General features: G+C 41.1%; 1 protein-coding gene across 1 annotated transcript in view; it reads right to left on the bottom strand.

The window, feature by feature from the left end:
• ADGRV1 (adhesion G protein-coupled receptor V1) overlaps positions 1-15,148 on the bottom strand; it is a 2,003,619-nt gene that overhangs the window by 1,267,497 nt on the left and 720,974 nt on the right. Inside the window, exons 41-44 of the mRNA XM_069225272.1 lie at positions 11,906-12,044; positions 11,088-11,229; positions 10,561-10,823; positions 5,834-6,009 (exon numbers count right to left, since the gene is read on the bottom strand). Coding sequence (XP_069081373.1) covers positions 5,834-6,009; positions 10,561-10,823; positions 11,088-11,229; positions 11,906-12,044 — 720 coding nt within the window. The remainder of the gene's footprint in view (positions 1-5,833; positions 6,010-10,560; positions 10,824-11,087; positions 11,230-11,905; positions 12,045-15,148) is intronic.

The following is a 15,148-nucleotide window of genomic DNA, read 5'->3' as shown; positions in this document are numbered from 1 at the left end:
TGTGCACAGTTGTGCCCCAACATCCTGCTAGATGATGGCCCATCCAGGCACACCTAATCCCTCTACTGTGTGCTTGTCTGAGAGAACTAAAGAGTCCAACTGACAACCACACACAGCCATGTGACAGGCTGTTCCCAGTGAACGGTTAGCACCTATTAAATGTAATAATGCCACCCAAAGTTATCCTATGAGAGAGGTAGGCCTCACAGTAGTGAAAAATTAATTCAGGAGTTTTCCAATACCAGGACATGTGAAACTTAAAAATACATGTCCAACCTTTTGATTACAATGCACCTGCCCTATGGGCTACCCAGGGCTTGACCTACATACAATAAAAGAGGAGTTTTAGGCAAGGAAGGGGGTTACATTGCCAAGTTGAATTGGCAGCTTAAAACTGCATCCATGCTACAATGGCAGGCCTAGGACATGTTTCAAGGAGTTATTTAAGTGGGTGGCACAACAAGTGCTGCAGGCCCACGAGTAGCATTTAATTTACAGGTCCTGGCTATATAGTACACCACATTAGTAGGGACTTACAAGTAAATTAGAAGTACCAATTGGTGCAAGTTAATTTTACCTTGTTTCAAGGGGAAGAGCACAACCACTTTAGCACTGGTTAGCAATGGTAAAGTGCACAGAGTCCTACAGCCAACTAAAACAAATTTCAGCAAAAAGTGGAGGGCAAAGACAAAATGCTTAGAGTGACCCTACAGAGAGGGCCAAGTCTGGCAAGTACAGTGACATGACAGAAAATATGGATGTTATCTCACCATAGTGGAAAAAAAATGTTGAAAAAAAATCAGAATGTTTGACTTTACCATAAGACAGATGGGATTCCCTTCAAAAAGGGGGAGATCATTTTATTTACTGAATTTGTATCCTTATTTTATAACTTATTTTATATATATGTATAAATATGTTGATATAGCAAGAATGGCAACTGGCTTAAATGTATAATTAGGCACTCTTCATAAAATGTTAGCCCCAATAACACAATGTTTCTGTGAAAATTTTTAGAATTACTACATTTAGATAAGGGAAGGTGAGTATTTATGACTTGACCAACATAACCGAACATATGGTAGCTGGCACTGTAGCTCGTCCCCTCACGACTTTGATGAATAAAGTTATTAATGGAAGCTGCAGCCCGCATTATTGGAAGGAAGCGGTTATTAAGCCTCTTTCAAAAAAGCCTACCCTACACAACAAGGACTGTAAAAACGACTGATTTCTTTACTTCTGCTTCTGGCCAAGATCCTTGAGAAAAATGTGAATGACCCTCTGATGAAGGTTGTGGAAGAGCATGGGTGGCTGGAAAATTCACAGTACGGATTCCGTAAATACCATAGTACAGAAACTGCCTGAGTCTCTGCCACTGACTGCATTAGTGAGCTAGTGGACTGAAGACACCCTCTCCATCATGGCCTCTATCTACTCTGCATCCCTCACAGACCTATGCCCGCACCATATCTACAACATAGGAGGAGAAACTGTTGGAATCGCAATCACAGAACTCCTCAACACCCCATCTCCATAGCCATGGTCGCCCCAACTCCTGGAAGCATGCCAAGGTCAAGCCCTTTCTGAAGAAACCCCCAGCTGACCCTAGAGTGCTCAAGAACTACTGCCCCATCTCACTACTCCCGTTCCCCACCAAAGTCCTAGAAAAAGGCCATAAACTGCCAGCTCACGGACTACCTCGAACAAAACAACCTGCTCGACCCATCCCAATCCAGATTCTGGAAAAATCACAGCACCGAAACCCATTGATCACAGTTACATACGACATCAGGTGCTTCCTCGACCAAGGGTCTGGAGCAGCCCCCATCCTCCTCGATTTATCCGCAGCATTGGCATTCAAAGCAACGCACTCAACTGAATTGCATCCTTCCTCTCCGGACGAACTCAAAGGATCCTTCTCTCTCCCTCAATCTCCAAACCCAAAGACATCACCTGCAGCATCCTCAAGGATCCTCCCTCAGCCACACCCTCTTCTTTGTCTACATGACTCCATTGTCAGACAGCGCACGCACCCACGGACTCAGCATTGTCTTCTATTCCGACACACCCAGCTCATCCTCTCCCTCTCAGACAACACCGCACAATCCAACTTCCAAAACACAATGACAGACATTGCTTCCTGGATGAGAACCAACTGCCTTAAGCTAGACAAATCAGAGATCCTCACCTTCGGAAACACCCCCTCCCCCGCAATGACATGAGGTGGCCTACTACCCTCGGTCCCCTATCCACGGAACCTTGTGTTTATCTTAGACACTCAACTGACCTTGAAGCAACAGATCAAGGCCATCACCTCTGCCTGCTTCCACATCCTCCGTAGGATTTTCAAGTGACTCCCCATCTCCATCAGTAAGACAGTTACCCAGGCCCTTATCACTAGACGACTTGACTACGGTAACGCACTCTATGCGGAAACCACTAAAAAGCTCATGAACTGCCTCCAGACCATTCAGAATGCAGCAGGAAGACTGGTCCTTGACCTCCCCAGAAGAACCAGCATCACACCACACTTCAGGGCCTTCCACTGGCTCACCGTCCAGCAGAGATGCCTCTTCAAGCTCCCCACACACACCTGCAAAGCCATCCATAAGGCGGACCTGCCTACTTCAACAACCGCCTTTCTTTCCACTAACCATGCAGAGATCTCTGCTCAGCTTCCCTTGTCCCCCACATCCACCGCAAGCGTTACGGAGGACGTTCCTTCTCCCACCTTGCCACCAGATTCTGGAATGACCTCCCCTTCCACCTGCAAGCTTTCCCTTACCTGAATGATTTAAAAAAGCAGCGAAAACGTGGCTCTTCGACTGCCAGCAACAACCACCACCTGGAGGCCTCTTGGGGTGAAAAGCTTGGGCTTTACAAGAATCCATTATTGGTTGAGTTGATGAGGGGCAAGGCATGACTTTGGTTCTTCTTCAACTGTCCACAGCCTTTGACACCATCTCCCCCCATGCTACTGATTAAAAGTCTCCATAACTTAGGTATTACAGGTCAGGCTTTGGCCTTGTTGTCTTCCTTCCTTACTTATCGTACTAAGAGAGTACTGCTAAACCAGTTCCAGCCAGACGTTTTCTCCCTACCTTGTGGTGTGCCACAAGATTCTTCTTTGAGCCCAACACTTTTTAGTCTGTATGTGTCTCCTCTCACAGCCACCATTCAGGCCTTTGGGCTGAATATATCATATGCAGATCATACCCAAATTACTGTATCAATCCCTAGAAATTTGGGCAACACTACATATACTTTCTCCCAATGTATGTCAGCAGTGGCTGCTTAAACAGAATATAATTTCCTTAAGCTCAATGGGAAGAAAACTGAGGTGCTGCTTTTTGGCACGCAAACTCAATCTGAAATGGAATCTGGTGGCTGGGCTCCACAGGTGCTCCTCAGATTCCCAAGGAGAAGGCCAAAAATCTCGGGGTTATTGTAGATACTGAACTATCCTTGAGTGGTTAGGCAAATCGTATAGTGGCAATCTGCTTCTGGCTCATTATGAAGCTAAAGAAAATATTTCCATTTGTTTCCGGCATGGAAGCAGGTTGTGGTAGCTTTAGTCATGTCTGGATTAGCCTACTGTAACTCCCTTTACTTGGAATCTACCCCTGGAACAGTAACAATGCTGCAGAGAGTATAGAATGCATTGGCCAGAGTTGTACTGGATATTCCCAAGCGCCAGTATGCTGCTCCTGGGTTAGGTGAGTTCCATTGGCTCCTTGCCAAGAAACACATCATGTTCAAGGCCATCTGCATTGTGCATAAGGCGCTTTACCAACATAGTCCTGCTGGAATCAAGAATATGTTCCGTTGTTTTATTCCAAGCAGAAACCTCTGCTCAGGTAATCGCATGCCGGTCTCCTTGCCTAGATTTTGCAAGAAAAGATGGAGAGACAGAACCTTTTCAGTTGCAGCTGCCAAACTTTGGAATGCGCTTCCCCAGTCCTTGATTGTGATTGCTGAGCATTTTCCTTTTAGAAAGACAATTCAAATCTGGCTTTACACCTTAGAGTATCACCTGGTCTAGTTTTTGGCTTGTTTTGTGATACTATGTTACCAGTGGTCGTCCTTAACTATGGCACCTAATGCTCTTGTGTAGATGCTGCTCTCTATAAACTTAAATGAAACTAAACAGGAGGCCAAATAGCTGATGGAAACTGAACTGATGAGCCAATTCATGCAGAAAAATGTCAACGTACGAGAGAGTCCTACTATGCTGCCTGAAAATATGTTTTTTGACAAAACAGATGTAACAGTAAGCTTAGAAAGCCATGCCAGGTGCAGGTTTCCAGGCACACTATTGCATCTTTCATTGCGACTTTTCAAATGTTGCCTATTGCCCCTGTGCAGAATTGTCATAGCATGCAATTCCCAACAGTAGAAAGGGCTGTCAAATGTGTAAAAGCATTTTTTTTCTTTTTTACTCCACGAGCAGTGCACTTTTCCCAGTAGAGAAAGTCCTTCGGGTACACAGCCAGCAAACCCCGAGTCCTTCGCTGAAATACCTTTCTGAGCATTTCCAGGGTGGGAAAGGGTCTGATTTCAGTTTGTGAATGCCAACTAACTTACACATTTAAACTCAAAAGGTAACCCACACCTTGCAATGAGCACTTACCACCTTTTGAGTGGGATTTATTGCTGTGAATTTATCCTTACTCATAGTGGAGAAATTGGCAGAACTATATCCATTTACAGATGGCGGAATTCATTTGTGAATTCTTGGTAGGAGTAAATGGGTGGGGTTCTGCCATAAAATTAAATTTCTGGACAAAAATACTATTGTGAATTAGGCCCCGTGTATTCAAAATAACACTCGTCATGAGGCATATCCAATAATAAATACAACTGTTTTTTTAGAAATAGCAAAAGGCTTCATAGCACTGCAATACGTTCTCTAATTTCAATACCTTTTCCTTTTTCTTTTTCTCTTCATCCTTCCTATACATGCTTAATTTTGGAACTGGGTTCATGTTTCTGTATAATAATTTGGAGTTTGTTTGGTGAAAAACAAAGGTAAAGGCATGTATTGTTGTGCAGACTGGACACAGGTATATATTGTCTACATTATATTATAATTATGCACATGATGATTTCAATATGTTGATTGAATTTGCTAACTTTGGACTCAAAGCAGAGCAGCAACTTTGGTTGAGAGAGAGGAAAAATTATCCATATCTAATAAAATATGGCAAATTCTTTCTTTCCCCGCGCACTCATGCTCATTTGGCTGCTATGCACCACCGCTCACGTCCTTGCGCTACAGGGCAAGGAAGTGTGTATTCTCTAAAGCACAGGTTTTGTACTGTAAGAGCACCCTTTAAGTACAAAAACTATTGGGTAAGTCTTTTCACACTTTGTATGTGTGTTGTGCAATGTAATACATTTGCAAAGTGTGAAAAATAAACATTTCTCCTCCTTACTCCTATCTGGAAGTATAAGGTTTTAGCGCAAATCCCTGTCTACAAATGTTAGCAGCTAGGGATTTGCATCAAATCCCATGGGTGGTTGCATGGGAACGCCCATGTACCATGCACGGAAAAACCCCAATGACTCTCTGGCTAACATTTAAAAGCTAATTTTGGTTTGTGTTGTATAGTAATGTTGTATAGTAAATCACACCCCAGGACTTTGCATCAAATTCACATTACTTTAGTGATGCAAACCTGGCGCGAAGGGTTCGTAAATCTGGACCCTCGTGTTTAAAAGTATTTTGTTTTCCTCCACCACCGTTTCCATGATGTCATGAGGCCTGAAATTTATAAACATTTTTTAAGTACTGTTAAATACTGACATATTCCTTTCAGATATTCAAGTGTACCTATTTGTAACTGGGAAAATGCTGAAGAGGCCTAATGGAGCCTGGTTCTGCAACACTGTAATCGAAGTCTGAATTCTGGTGCCAAGTCTTGCTCCTCCAGTCGGATGAAGTAGAGTGACAATAAACTGTTCATCCATCTCTGGCTCCTCATCTAGCAGGGCTGTGATTTGTAGGATCTGGCAGAAAATGAAGAAAACACATAAACAAAGTATTCATGAAAAGAGATTACAAACCATGAAATACATCGAGGATGAAAACTAAAGGAAAAACAGGCACTCTTTCTCATAAATCTCTCCTAACCAGTGTAATTATATGTTGCCTACTTACCGGGGCTTCACCCCCACTGAGCCCCAAATGATAACTTCCTAAAGGTTATCCAATTATAACAAAATGTAGTAGCATAGTATTGATTCAAACCAAAATAAAGTCCATAATATGATTTGTTCCATAAATTGAAAAAATGTTTATTCTAAAAGGAATAATTCCATCTCGAATGTTCAAAAAGAGCCAATGTTCCAAATGAAGTTCGCATATCAAATCCTCAAAAAGTAATTCCAAACTTCAATGATTCTTCAAATGACAATCACATTTAAATTTCTATGATCCTACTAGGTCGTCAATCCTGCTTGCTTGTCAATACGTGTTTCGTCAGGGGATTGCCCCTAGACTTCCTCAGGACCTCCTACAAAGATATTCCCATAATTAACAAATCAGTATATTCATTCATACAGTCTAATTATAATAACACCCTTCTTGGTGAAATCAAATGTATGTGCCTCATAGTGGAGAGAAACCTTTGTGCTGATACTAATGTATTTTTCGAAATGAAGGATAAATGAACAGAACAGGAATGTATTTTGTTGGGAGGTGCTAAAATTATTCCCCCAGTGGGTCTCAGGAGAATCATATTTGAGCTTGGACATGAAGGGCATTTGGGTATGTCTTCTACTAAGAGACATCTCAGTGATTCATAATGCTATTGGCAAGATGGGGAAGAATGAGTGAGATGATGTCTGGAGTGTTCTAGCAACACTAAATCTGCCACAATTTGTGTAAGTGAATGTTCATCTGTGGAGTATCCCAATGGCCCATGGAGTGACCTGACATTTTGGTACTTTTGGGTGTTCTTCCAAGGGAAGAGGACTTTGCAATTGTTTTGGTAAATCACATATCAAAGTGGCCAAAGGTAGGAATAGTGAAGAAATGAACTATGTGTTGGTTCTGTCAGGGATGCGCATCTCAGCAGAGTGCATCTGTTCTACTGGCAAGCTGCATAGGCCCACTTCCAACACCCAGGACTGGGGTGGCACCACTTGGCAGAGTGACTCACAGAAGCAGTGTCCAGGTGCAAGTTTGTTGGAAGCCTATTCTGTCCCTGAGGCTTCAGAGCAGGAGGCCAGCCAACTAGCACTATGTGTTCTGAGTTCAAGAGATGCAAGTAATAAGGCAACTCCAATGTTATCCTATGGAAGAGATAGGCCTTGCAGTAGTGAAAAATTAATTTAAGAGTTTTTCACTGCCAGGACATGTAAAACTAAAAGGTAAATGTCTTACTTTTTAAATGCATTGCACTCTGTATTGTGGGCTGCACAATGCCTACCCTAACAGTGACCTATATGTATTAAAAAGGAAAGTTTGGTACTGGCAAAAGGTTTATTTTGCCAGGTTTAAATGGCACAGTAAAACGGCATACACAGGCACTGCAATGGCAGGCCTAGGATATGTCTTAAGGACTACTTAAGTGGGTTGCATATTCAGTGCTGCAGGCTCAATGGTAGTATTTAATCTACAGGCCCTGGGCAGACGTAGTACACTTTACAAAAAAGGAGATGTGGGAAGTGCATTACACTTTACTGTAGTTAGTAGATGGAAAGATATCAGGAGAAAATTAAGAGGTATGTGACCAATTAGTATGGCCAGCCTTCCCATGTCAACTTTATGGTAGGTGAAAGAGTATGCATTAAACCTCCTCTTGAATTGGGTAAGAACTCATCCAAGCAGTGTGATAAGATTAAAGTCACTTAAGTCTTTAGCAAGTTTGTAAGAATGGAGGATGGCAAAGTACGGAATGTGAGTAGTGTGTAATAATGGCGACGCTCACATGAAAAGATAGAAAAAGTAAGTGTTAGAGTTAAAGTTACTTTTGTGGATGACGGTGATGTTTCCAAGGATGCCCATGGAGATGAGGCTGATTGTGTTGGTTGTCCAGTCAGAGATATTAGATTGTCTTGGTCTGGATCTGGAAATATGAGGGCTGGGTGTGGTGAGAAATTTAATAGTGATCCTCATCTGATGAAGTTGCAAGATTGAGGGGCAGAGCACGGGTGAGGCAGGTTCCTGACAGATTTTGTCACATATTGTGTTTTTTGTAATAATGCAGTTGGGATGAGATGTTATGCCAGGGAGTTGATTTAAAAATGATAAAAGTTACCTTTAGCCATGAGTAGTGCTGTTTTGAAAAAAAATAAAGTTCACCTCATAGATCACCTATGAGATGTTAACTCCTACTGTATCTTTTGTCTATTTATAATGTTTATATTGTTTATATTTTAAAATTGAAGTGTTTATTATATGAGATCTTTCTACTTGTATATTTTCTATATTAATTTATTGATTTACTAACATTTCTTCCTTAATGATGGAAGGTGTGTAGCATTCTTAAAATTGTGGGTGGATTCTAAGCTGTAGCCTCTATAGGGGACCGTTGGAGACTGGTGCTGTTACAGGCAGAGGATCAGTGAATGTCTGCTCCTGTTTGTTACAATAAAACACATTTCTACCCACAGGGTACACTGAAGATTGTTCACCAAGACCCACCTACATAAACATATTACATTTGTATTCAATTTTCTAAATCCACAACTAGGTCCACAGCTTATAGTCAGTTAAGGGAAAAATGGTTAGAATGGCTCCTGAGCAATGGTGGAGATTCCCAGTGTCACATCTAAATTTTAAAATACTGATAGCTCGTCATGATGTCGGCTGACAACTTAAAAGGTGAATGTGGGAGAGAGATATTTGCAAATGAATGAAAAAATGCTGCTTGAGTTGCTAATCAGCTGTTGACATTACCTGGGAAAAAGAAAACTGGTAACCACCTAGCAAGGCATGTCGTTTTGTAAAATGCTTCAGCTTAGAGAAGATGATCCATTTAACATCTTCAATGGTCACCTAGGTGGCTGGACTGTTAATATTCAGAAATGGCAAATCTAGAATGTAGAGTTTAACAAGTCTGTGAAGAGACCTGAGATAGGTTTTGTGCATTTATAAAATTGTGTATTATTAATATTGTGTAATATGTGGATCTACACTTAAATTTACATGTGTACAGTTTTTGATTCTATTATCTTTGAGCTAAGGTGCCTTTCCAGGCATATGCTAGCAACGCCTCAGTTAGGCCTCAACAACATCTTGTTGATTCTGTCTGATTTCTTATTGATTTAGCTGCTCATTGGAACATAGAATATTTTTTGTTTTGCCCATAACTTTGACCTACCTTATTGCAAACAGCCTTCAAGGCAATTGCTTTAAGCATCTGCACATATGATTTATGTGTTCTACCCTGAATTTTTGTAATATATTTGTTTAATGTTTTAATTCTACCCTATACCTCACTTGTGTCTGTTCTTACTTATTTAACAGTTTTTTAATATGCTGGGCTGTGCCTTATCTGGGCACACACTGTCTGATGAAACTGAGGTTAAACACCATCCCTGACCCATCCACCGGTGGGCGAGATGCTGATATGTCTTTTGGTGTGAAAAGTTTTTGGGGTTCCCGGTGCCCACAAAGTAAGTGAGCAAAAATAGATGGAATTTCATGCCCTGGAGTTTGAGAACACCTAATGGTGCAGAGAAATTGAAATATTTGTTCTTTGTTACTAAATTAAAGATAAAATGACTAATTTAACATTTGTAGGGCTGTCCGCTAGCCTGCTAGATCAGTACTTCCCGCCACATTTAGAGATGCCAACCTTCTTGGTAGAATCTCGGAGCCTTCAGTGCATCAACTGGTGTGACAGACACAATGGAGGCAGCACAGAATCAGTCATGCTTTGCATGCAAGACAGGGGCAGAGAAATTCTGAGGCAGTTTCCCTGCTCTGGGTTGGGTGGGACAACCATCACTGTGACCTGGTGGCCAAGAGCAGACAGGCCACCAGATCAATATATGTTTCTGATGGGAGAGTCAGCTGAGGGTTCCCTTTCCAAAACCTTGTAGTTCTCTTTACTTTAAATGAAGAGGTGGCACCCTAAGTTGGATGGCTCGGAATTAAATTAGGTCCAAAGATTTGATTCAAGGGTGATCATCATAACTGGACATTTCTACTTGAGCTGCAGATTTGAATTTATGTTGTGGCGTATGTTGATACTATATCTCAGAAAATATTAGAGAGGGCAATCGGGTAGAGGTTTTCCCCACACCTAAATACATTTTGAAATATCTAGTTAGACATCACAGATATGAATATTGGTGTAAAGGTAAGAAGTCCCTTTCTGAATATAACAAACAAAAGAGGAGAATTTTATCAGCAGCAGAAGACGACGAAATAGATATAGTAGTGAGAAATACAACGCACTGCACATGTATAGGGAAGTTCTAGCGCTGGACATAAAATACGTCCATTAGTGCAAGTGTGCTGAAAAGTCGCAAACGGTTACTCTTTTATTCATAACAACTCCGATGAGAAAACCTTGTGAAGTTCCTTACCCAACGGGGATGTCCTACCTTGAGCCTGACTCCTTCCTCCAGTATGATGTATCCGGTTGTAGGTGTAAGGTCGCCCGATGCATCTGAGGCGTTAGTTCCAGTCACCAGGTACTGAACAGTCACGGTACCAAATACCGCGCCAGCAGGATCTCTGACAACGTACATGGTGGCAACGCTTTCTGACAGATAGAGGGCAGTCGGCTCCCGAAGATAGAAATGGTCTGTATTATTAAATGACAGGATTCCATGGCCGTCATCATTAGCAAAAATGGTAACCGTGGCTGTTCCAAATTAGAAGAAAAATGATCTGTTTAGCTTCATGCTTTCAGCTCTGTAATAAGAACCTATCCGTGTAAAACAAGGAAGCATTTTTACATTAGAAAATGGGATAGGGGAATGGTTCCTGGAAGCACAGGCACTATATGAACTGCAAGTTATTCAAAACATATATATAAATATTGAGTGTCATCGAATTCAAATATATAAAGCAATGCTTGAGGCTTCTTTAATATTTCTTGTGGGAAGACTATGTTTATAAACTTTACCTGTTGTGTTGCGTCCAAGCTCCAGACCAAAGGAGGGATTTGCTAGAATCACCAGAAATGCTTCATCTCCTTCTGGCAGGTCATCATCAAAAATTGTGATGTCAATGTATTTGTAACGTTCGCCATCAGAAAAAGAGAGAATCTAGAAAATATAATGACTACATATCTTATATCACAGAACATACACACTCATTATGTGGGATAAAAAAGCACATTGGAGCGCACATCACATCATAGACTGAATTTCATCTAGATGCTTCTAGGTATTTTAGGTGTTACTATTCCCAAGCAGAAAGCTGCAAGAGTGGGCTGAAGGGGCGGGAGTGGCTGTAAATGTATTAAAGAGGCCCGAGATGGCTTCAGGATTACCCTGCCTCAGTATTCCGTGTTCACACATTTAATTGCAGCAGCCGCTTGTTTAAGAGGAAGGCTTTGGGCACCGGCACCTTTTTATTTACAAATAAAGCACTGGATCATCCCAAATCTCGTAATGAGACTCACAGTCTTAGAGTAGAAACAGTGTGTACTGAATTTGCAAGTGCTCATCATGTATCACAGTGCACAGCTTGGACTACAAATGGAACAAAACTGTCTCAGACGTTCTTTAATTTAAATAGTTCTGCTGAAGTACAGGCATTGCTGCTTCAGACAGAAAACAACTGCCAGTAAATTGAAATATTAAACATGAGGTCTCAAGTACCGCGTTTTAAAATGCTATCTAAATTCATGACCAAAATATCGTGCATTTTACTTTCACTCTGCAGTACAAACTCCTAAACTACAGTTTGTAATAGCAGAATATTTAATGGGATGCTCACCTTCGAAGTAACATTGAAGTCCGTCCCTAGATGTGCACCTAGGTTTTGTGTGTACATGAATACGGACACGTTACCATATGTTCCCCTGTTCCTGTATGCAACAAGCGTCAAAGACCCCTGAGTTTCATTGATTTCAAAACTAAAAAAAAGAAACAATGGGTTATAATATATGTTATGAAATGAAAATTGTGACTCTTGCTAATTATCAACAAAAATAGACACTAGTTAAATCACACGTGTTAAATTGGCGGAAAAAACAAGACCAGGACATTTGATTTCCGGCTTGGAATGCACTGTTCTTCAACTGGGAAACTGTAGTCTAGTTTAGATTCTCTGTTTACTAACATTCTATTGAGCAGCAAATATTTATTATTACTTTGCAGAGACACACATTAAATTCCAAAAGCACAAAAGGAGCAAGATTAGAAAAATGCAAATATAAAGGTCAGCATGAAAATTCAGAATTGCTTTGAGAATTTTCTCAGCATAAGACATTCTCTTGGAAAATGATGAGCAAAAGGATCCGTTTGTAACTTCAAATGACATTTTAGTAAATTGGAAACCAGAAGAATGTCATTCATTAGAGGCGTTCACAGCAGAGGATCTCTGGCACACACAAAGAGGTGAGATTTTTTAGTTTCTTTTGGTAATGTGCAATCGGTGTTTAGTGCACCAATTATGGCATGATACACCTTCTTTTCGTCCATTTTCACCGATACCTTTGCCAGGTTTCTCCTGTCACATCTTGCAAGGGAAAATTGTGGATGCACTCTCAATACTGCTCAGCTCGTAATCTGATCGATGTGCAAATAGGAGTTTGCACGTGGATTTACAATGGAGCACAACTTTTCTATTTTGCATGTGGTTACCATCTGCTCTGGGTTGGTGGTATGGTTACAAAGGAGTTATTTTTGCAAGTCTCCGCAATTTGCAAATGTTTTAAACCTAGGTATTGCCACTCCTAATTTTACATGACAAATCCTTTTCTAACCAGCAGTCTTTCAACCTGGTCTTGTTTAATGGGATTTGAATTCAGTTTTATATGTGTTTTTACTGATGATTCTTCCGGACATCCAAGCTGGCAAGCTGTGTGGCTTGTTTTGAGCTGACTTATCATGACAGGACAGGACTCTTAGATGTAAATGGGTGCTACTGGCACTGACGTATGTTCATTTTCAATTCTGTGAGTTAGATTTCGAAGGGTCCCATGTACATTTTGAAGATTATTGGTGAGAGGATAGAACCCTGAGTTACGCTGCAGGTTACAAAGGTAAATTAAGGGTTGGAATATGATTTCTGGCTCAACCGTGTACTGTTTTTAAAGTATGAGTTTAACCATCAAAGGGTAGTTCAGTCATAACCAGTGCTGTTTTACCTGGTTTTCAGTAGGGTCTGATGATCAAAGATTTAGAACCCCAAACAAAGGTCAAGCACAGGAAGACAAGGGTCCTTCGTTGTCTGTAATGTACAGAGGATTATAAATCGCTTGAAAGTTTGGCATTTCGGAGTTGCACTGTTGTCTGAATCTAGATTGAGAAGTCTGCAGAACGTTAAAGCTCGTTATCTTTTCATGGAGCTGAGGGCAACTGTTTTCTTGATTTTATTCATGGAAAGCAAGGTGTTTGATTTACTCATTCGTAGAGAGACCATCAGGGTACAGGTATGTTTTGAGGACATGTGAGAAGATACTTTTAGAAGAGATTGATTATACTCATTATCAACAAAAGGGGCATTCACGCGATTGCTTTTGTGATGTGAATGGGATTACATCTTTTTTTCTGGGAGGTAGCTTTCAGTGACTGAACCGTTTGTTAATTTCTCAATTGCAAGGAAACTGAGGGAAGTCAGTTTGGGGTTGAAGGGGAAATATTAGGCGATGGTATGATGCAAAGAAGGTACCTGGTTTTTTTATTGTGTCCACAAAGGTATTGTTGATCGCTGAGCACCTCTCTTCATAGTTGATGTTACAGGACATGGTGAAGGTATATGCAGTGTTTTAGGACTGTAAGTAGCTTCTTGATTTTGTTGAAAGCGTTACTAATGAGGTGCATATATTGCTGAGCTTTACGTTCTCTGTTGAATTGCCCTCAAGCAGCACTGTTGTGTTTAAGTTGGTGAGATCATCAGGGTGCGTAGTGCATCTCCACCTATTTTCATCTGATAATTTGCTTATTTTAATTAGTGTACCTGGGTGCTGATGCGTCTGGTCCTGCTAAACATAGTTTAATGGGACATACACAGCAGCTACTTTCTTGAGTGTGTTCAGGTGGTCTTTCAGGGGTTCAAGCATGGCACCTTAATGGAGAAGTTTTCCTAAAATTGTGCCTATTATTCTTAGGACTCTTTGTACTACATCATGTGAAGGACTTCTGATAGATCTTCTTAGTATTTTTGCTGCCCTAGGTGGAAAGTTCACTTAATGTCAATTAGCTAAGTGCATTTTACTGTTTGTATGCCTTCCATTGTCTGGGCCTCAAGTTCTTCAAAGCTATCTCATATTTGATCATATTATCTGTTATATTTCTCATCATGTGTTTTTTTAGGGGGATGGGTACCAAGGACCTAGATGCTTTTTCAGGTCAACATCAATGGAGCCTAGCAGTTTGGTCGGTCAACAGTTTTAGCTTCTCACTTTGTCTTTTAGATGCACAATAAAATTCCCCAGTGGGGGAAAGCAGGATGCTGTAGTCACCGGGGGCTCCAGAGAGGTCAGGTATATCAACGTTAGAACACTGCTAAAGCATTGCATTTTGATGCCAAACTCCAACTGAATCAAACTTGAAAACTGTAGCAAAAAAGCTCTCCTGACACTAGGTTCATTTTGCCACCTTTTCCTCCTTTTGCATTCCAACTCATGTCCTGAATAACAGCATGGCAGGTGGGGCGCCAACTGCATGGTCAGTGAACGTTATGGCCTCCACTGCCCTAGTGAAGGACTGCCTACCATATTTAGACATCCCCATCAGGTAGACAGGGATTTAGCTTTCTTCAGTGGTATCACTCAAAGCGGTGATGCTTTGCCAAGCAGGGCCATATTTAATGTAGGGCTCATCAGAATTATTTATTTTTCAAGAAAAATCTCCAAAAGATGGAATGTATTCTTAATCTGAACCCTTCCATAAGGAGTCGACATTAAGACGACGAAGATGTGGAAATGCATGATTTAAAACTAGCTTATTTGGTGGTGGAACCGGCTGAGGCTCTTTCTGTCACAAATACACTGCTTCTCCTGAACGCAAAGAG

This window comes from Pleurodeles waltl, chromosome 1_1 (assembly GCF_031143425.1).
Source record: "Pleurodeles waltl isolate 20211129_DDA chromosome 1_1, aPleWal1.hap1.20221129, whole genome shotgun sequence".
Classification (NCBI taxonomy): domain Eukaryota; kingdom Metazoa; phylum Chordata; class Amphibia; order Caudata; family Salamandridae; genus Pleurodeles; species Pleurodeles waltl.
Note: the sequence above shows the minus strand (reverse complement) of the source record. Positions and strands in the feature narration are given on the sequence as shown.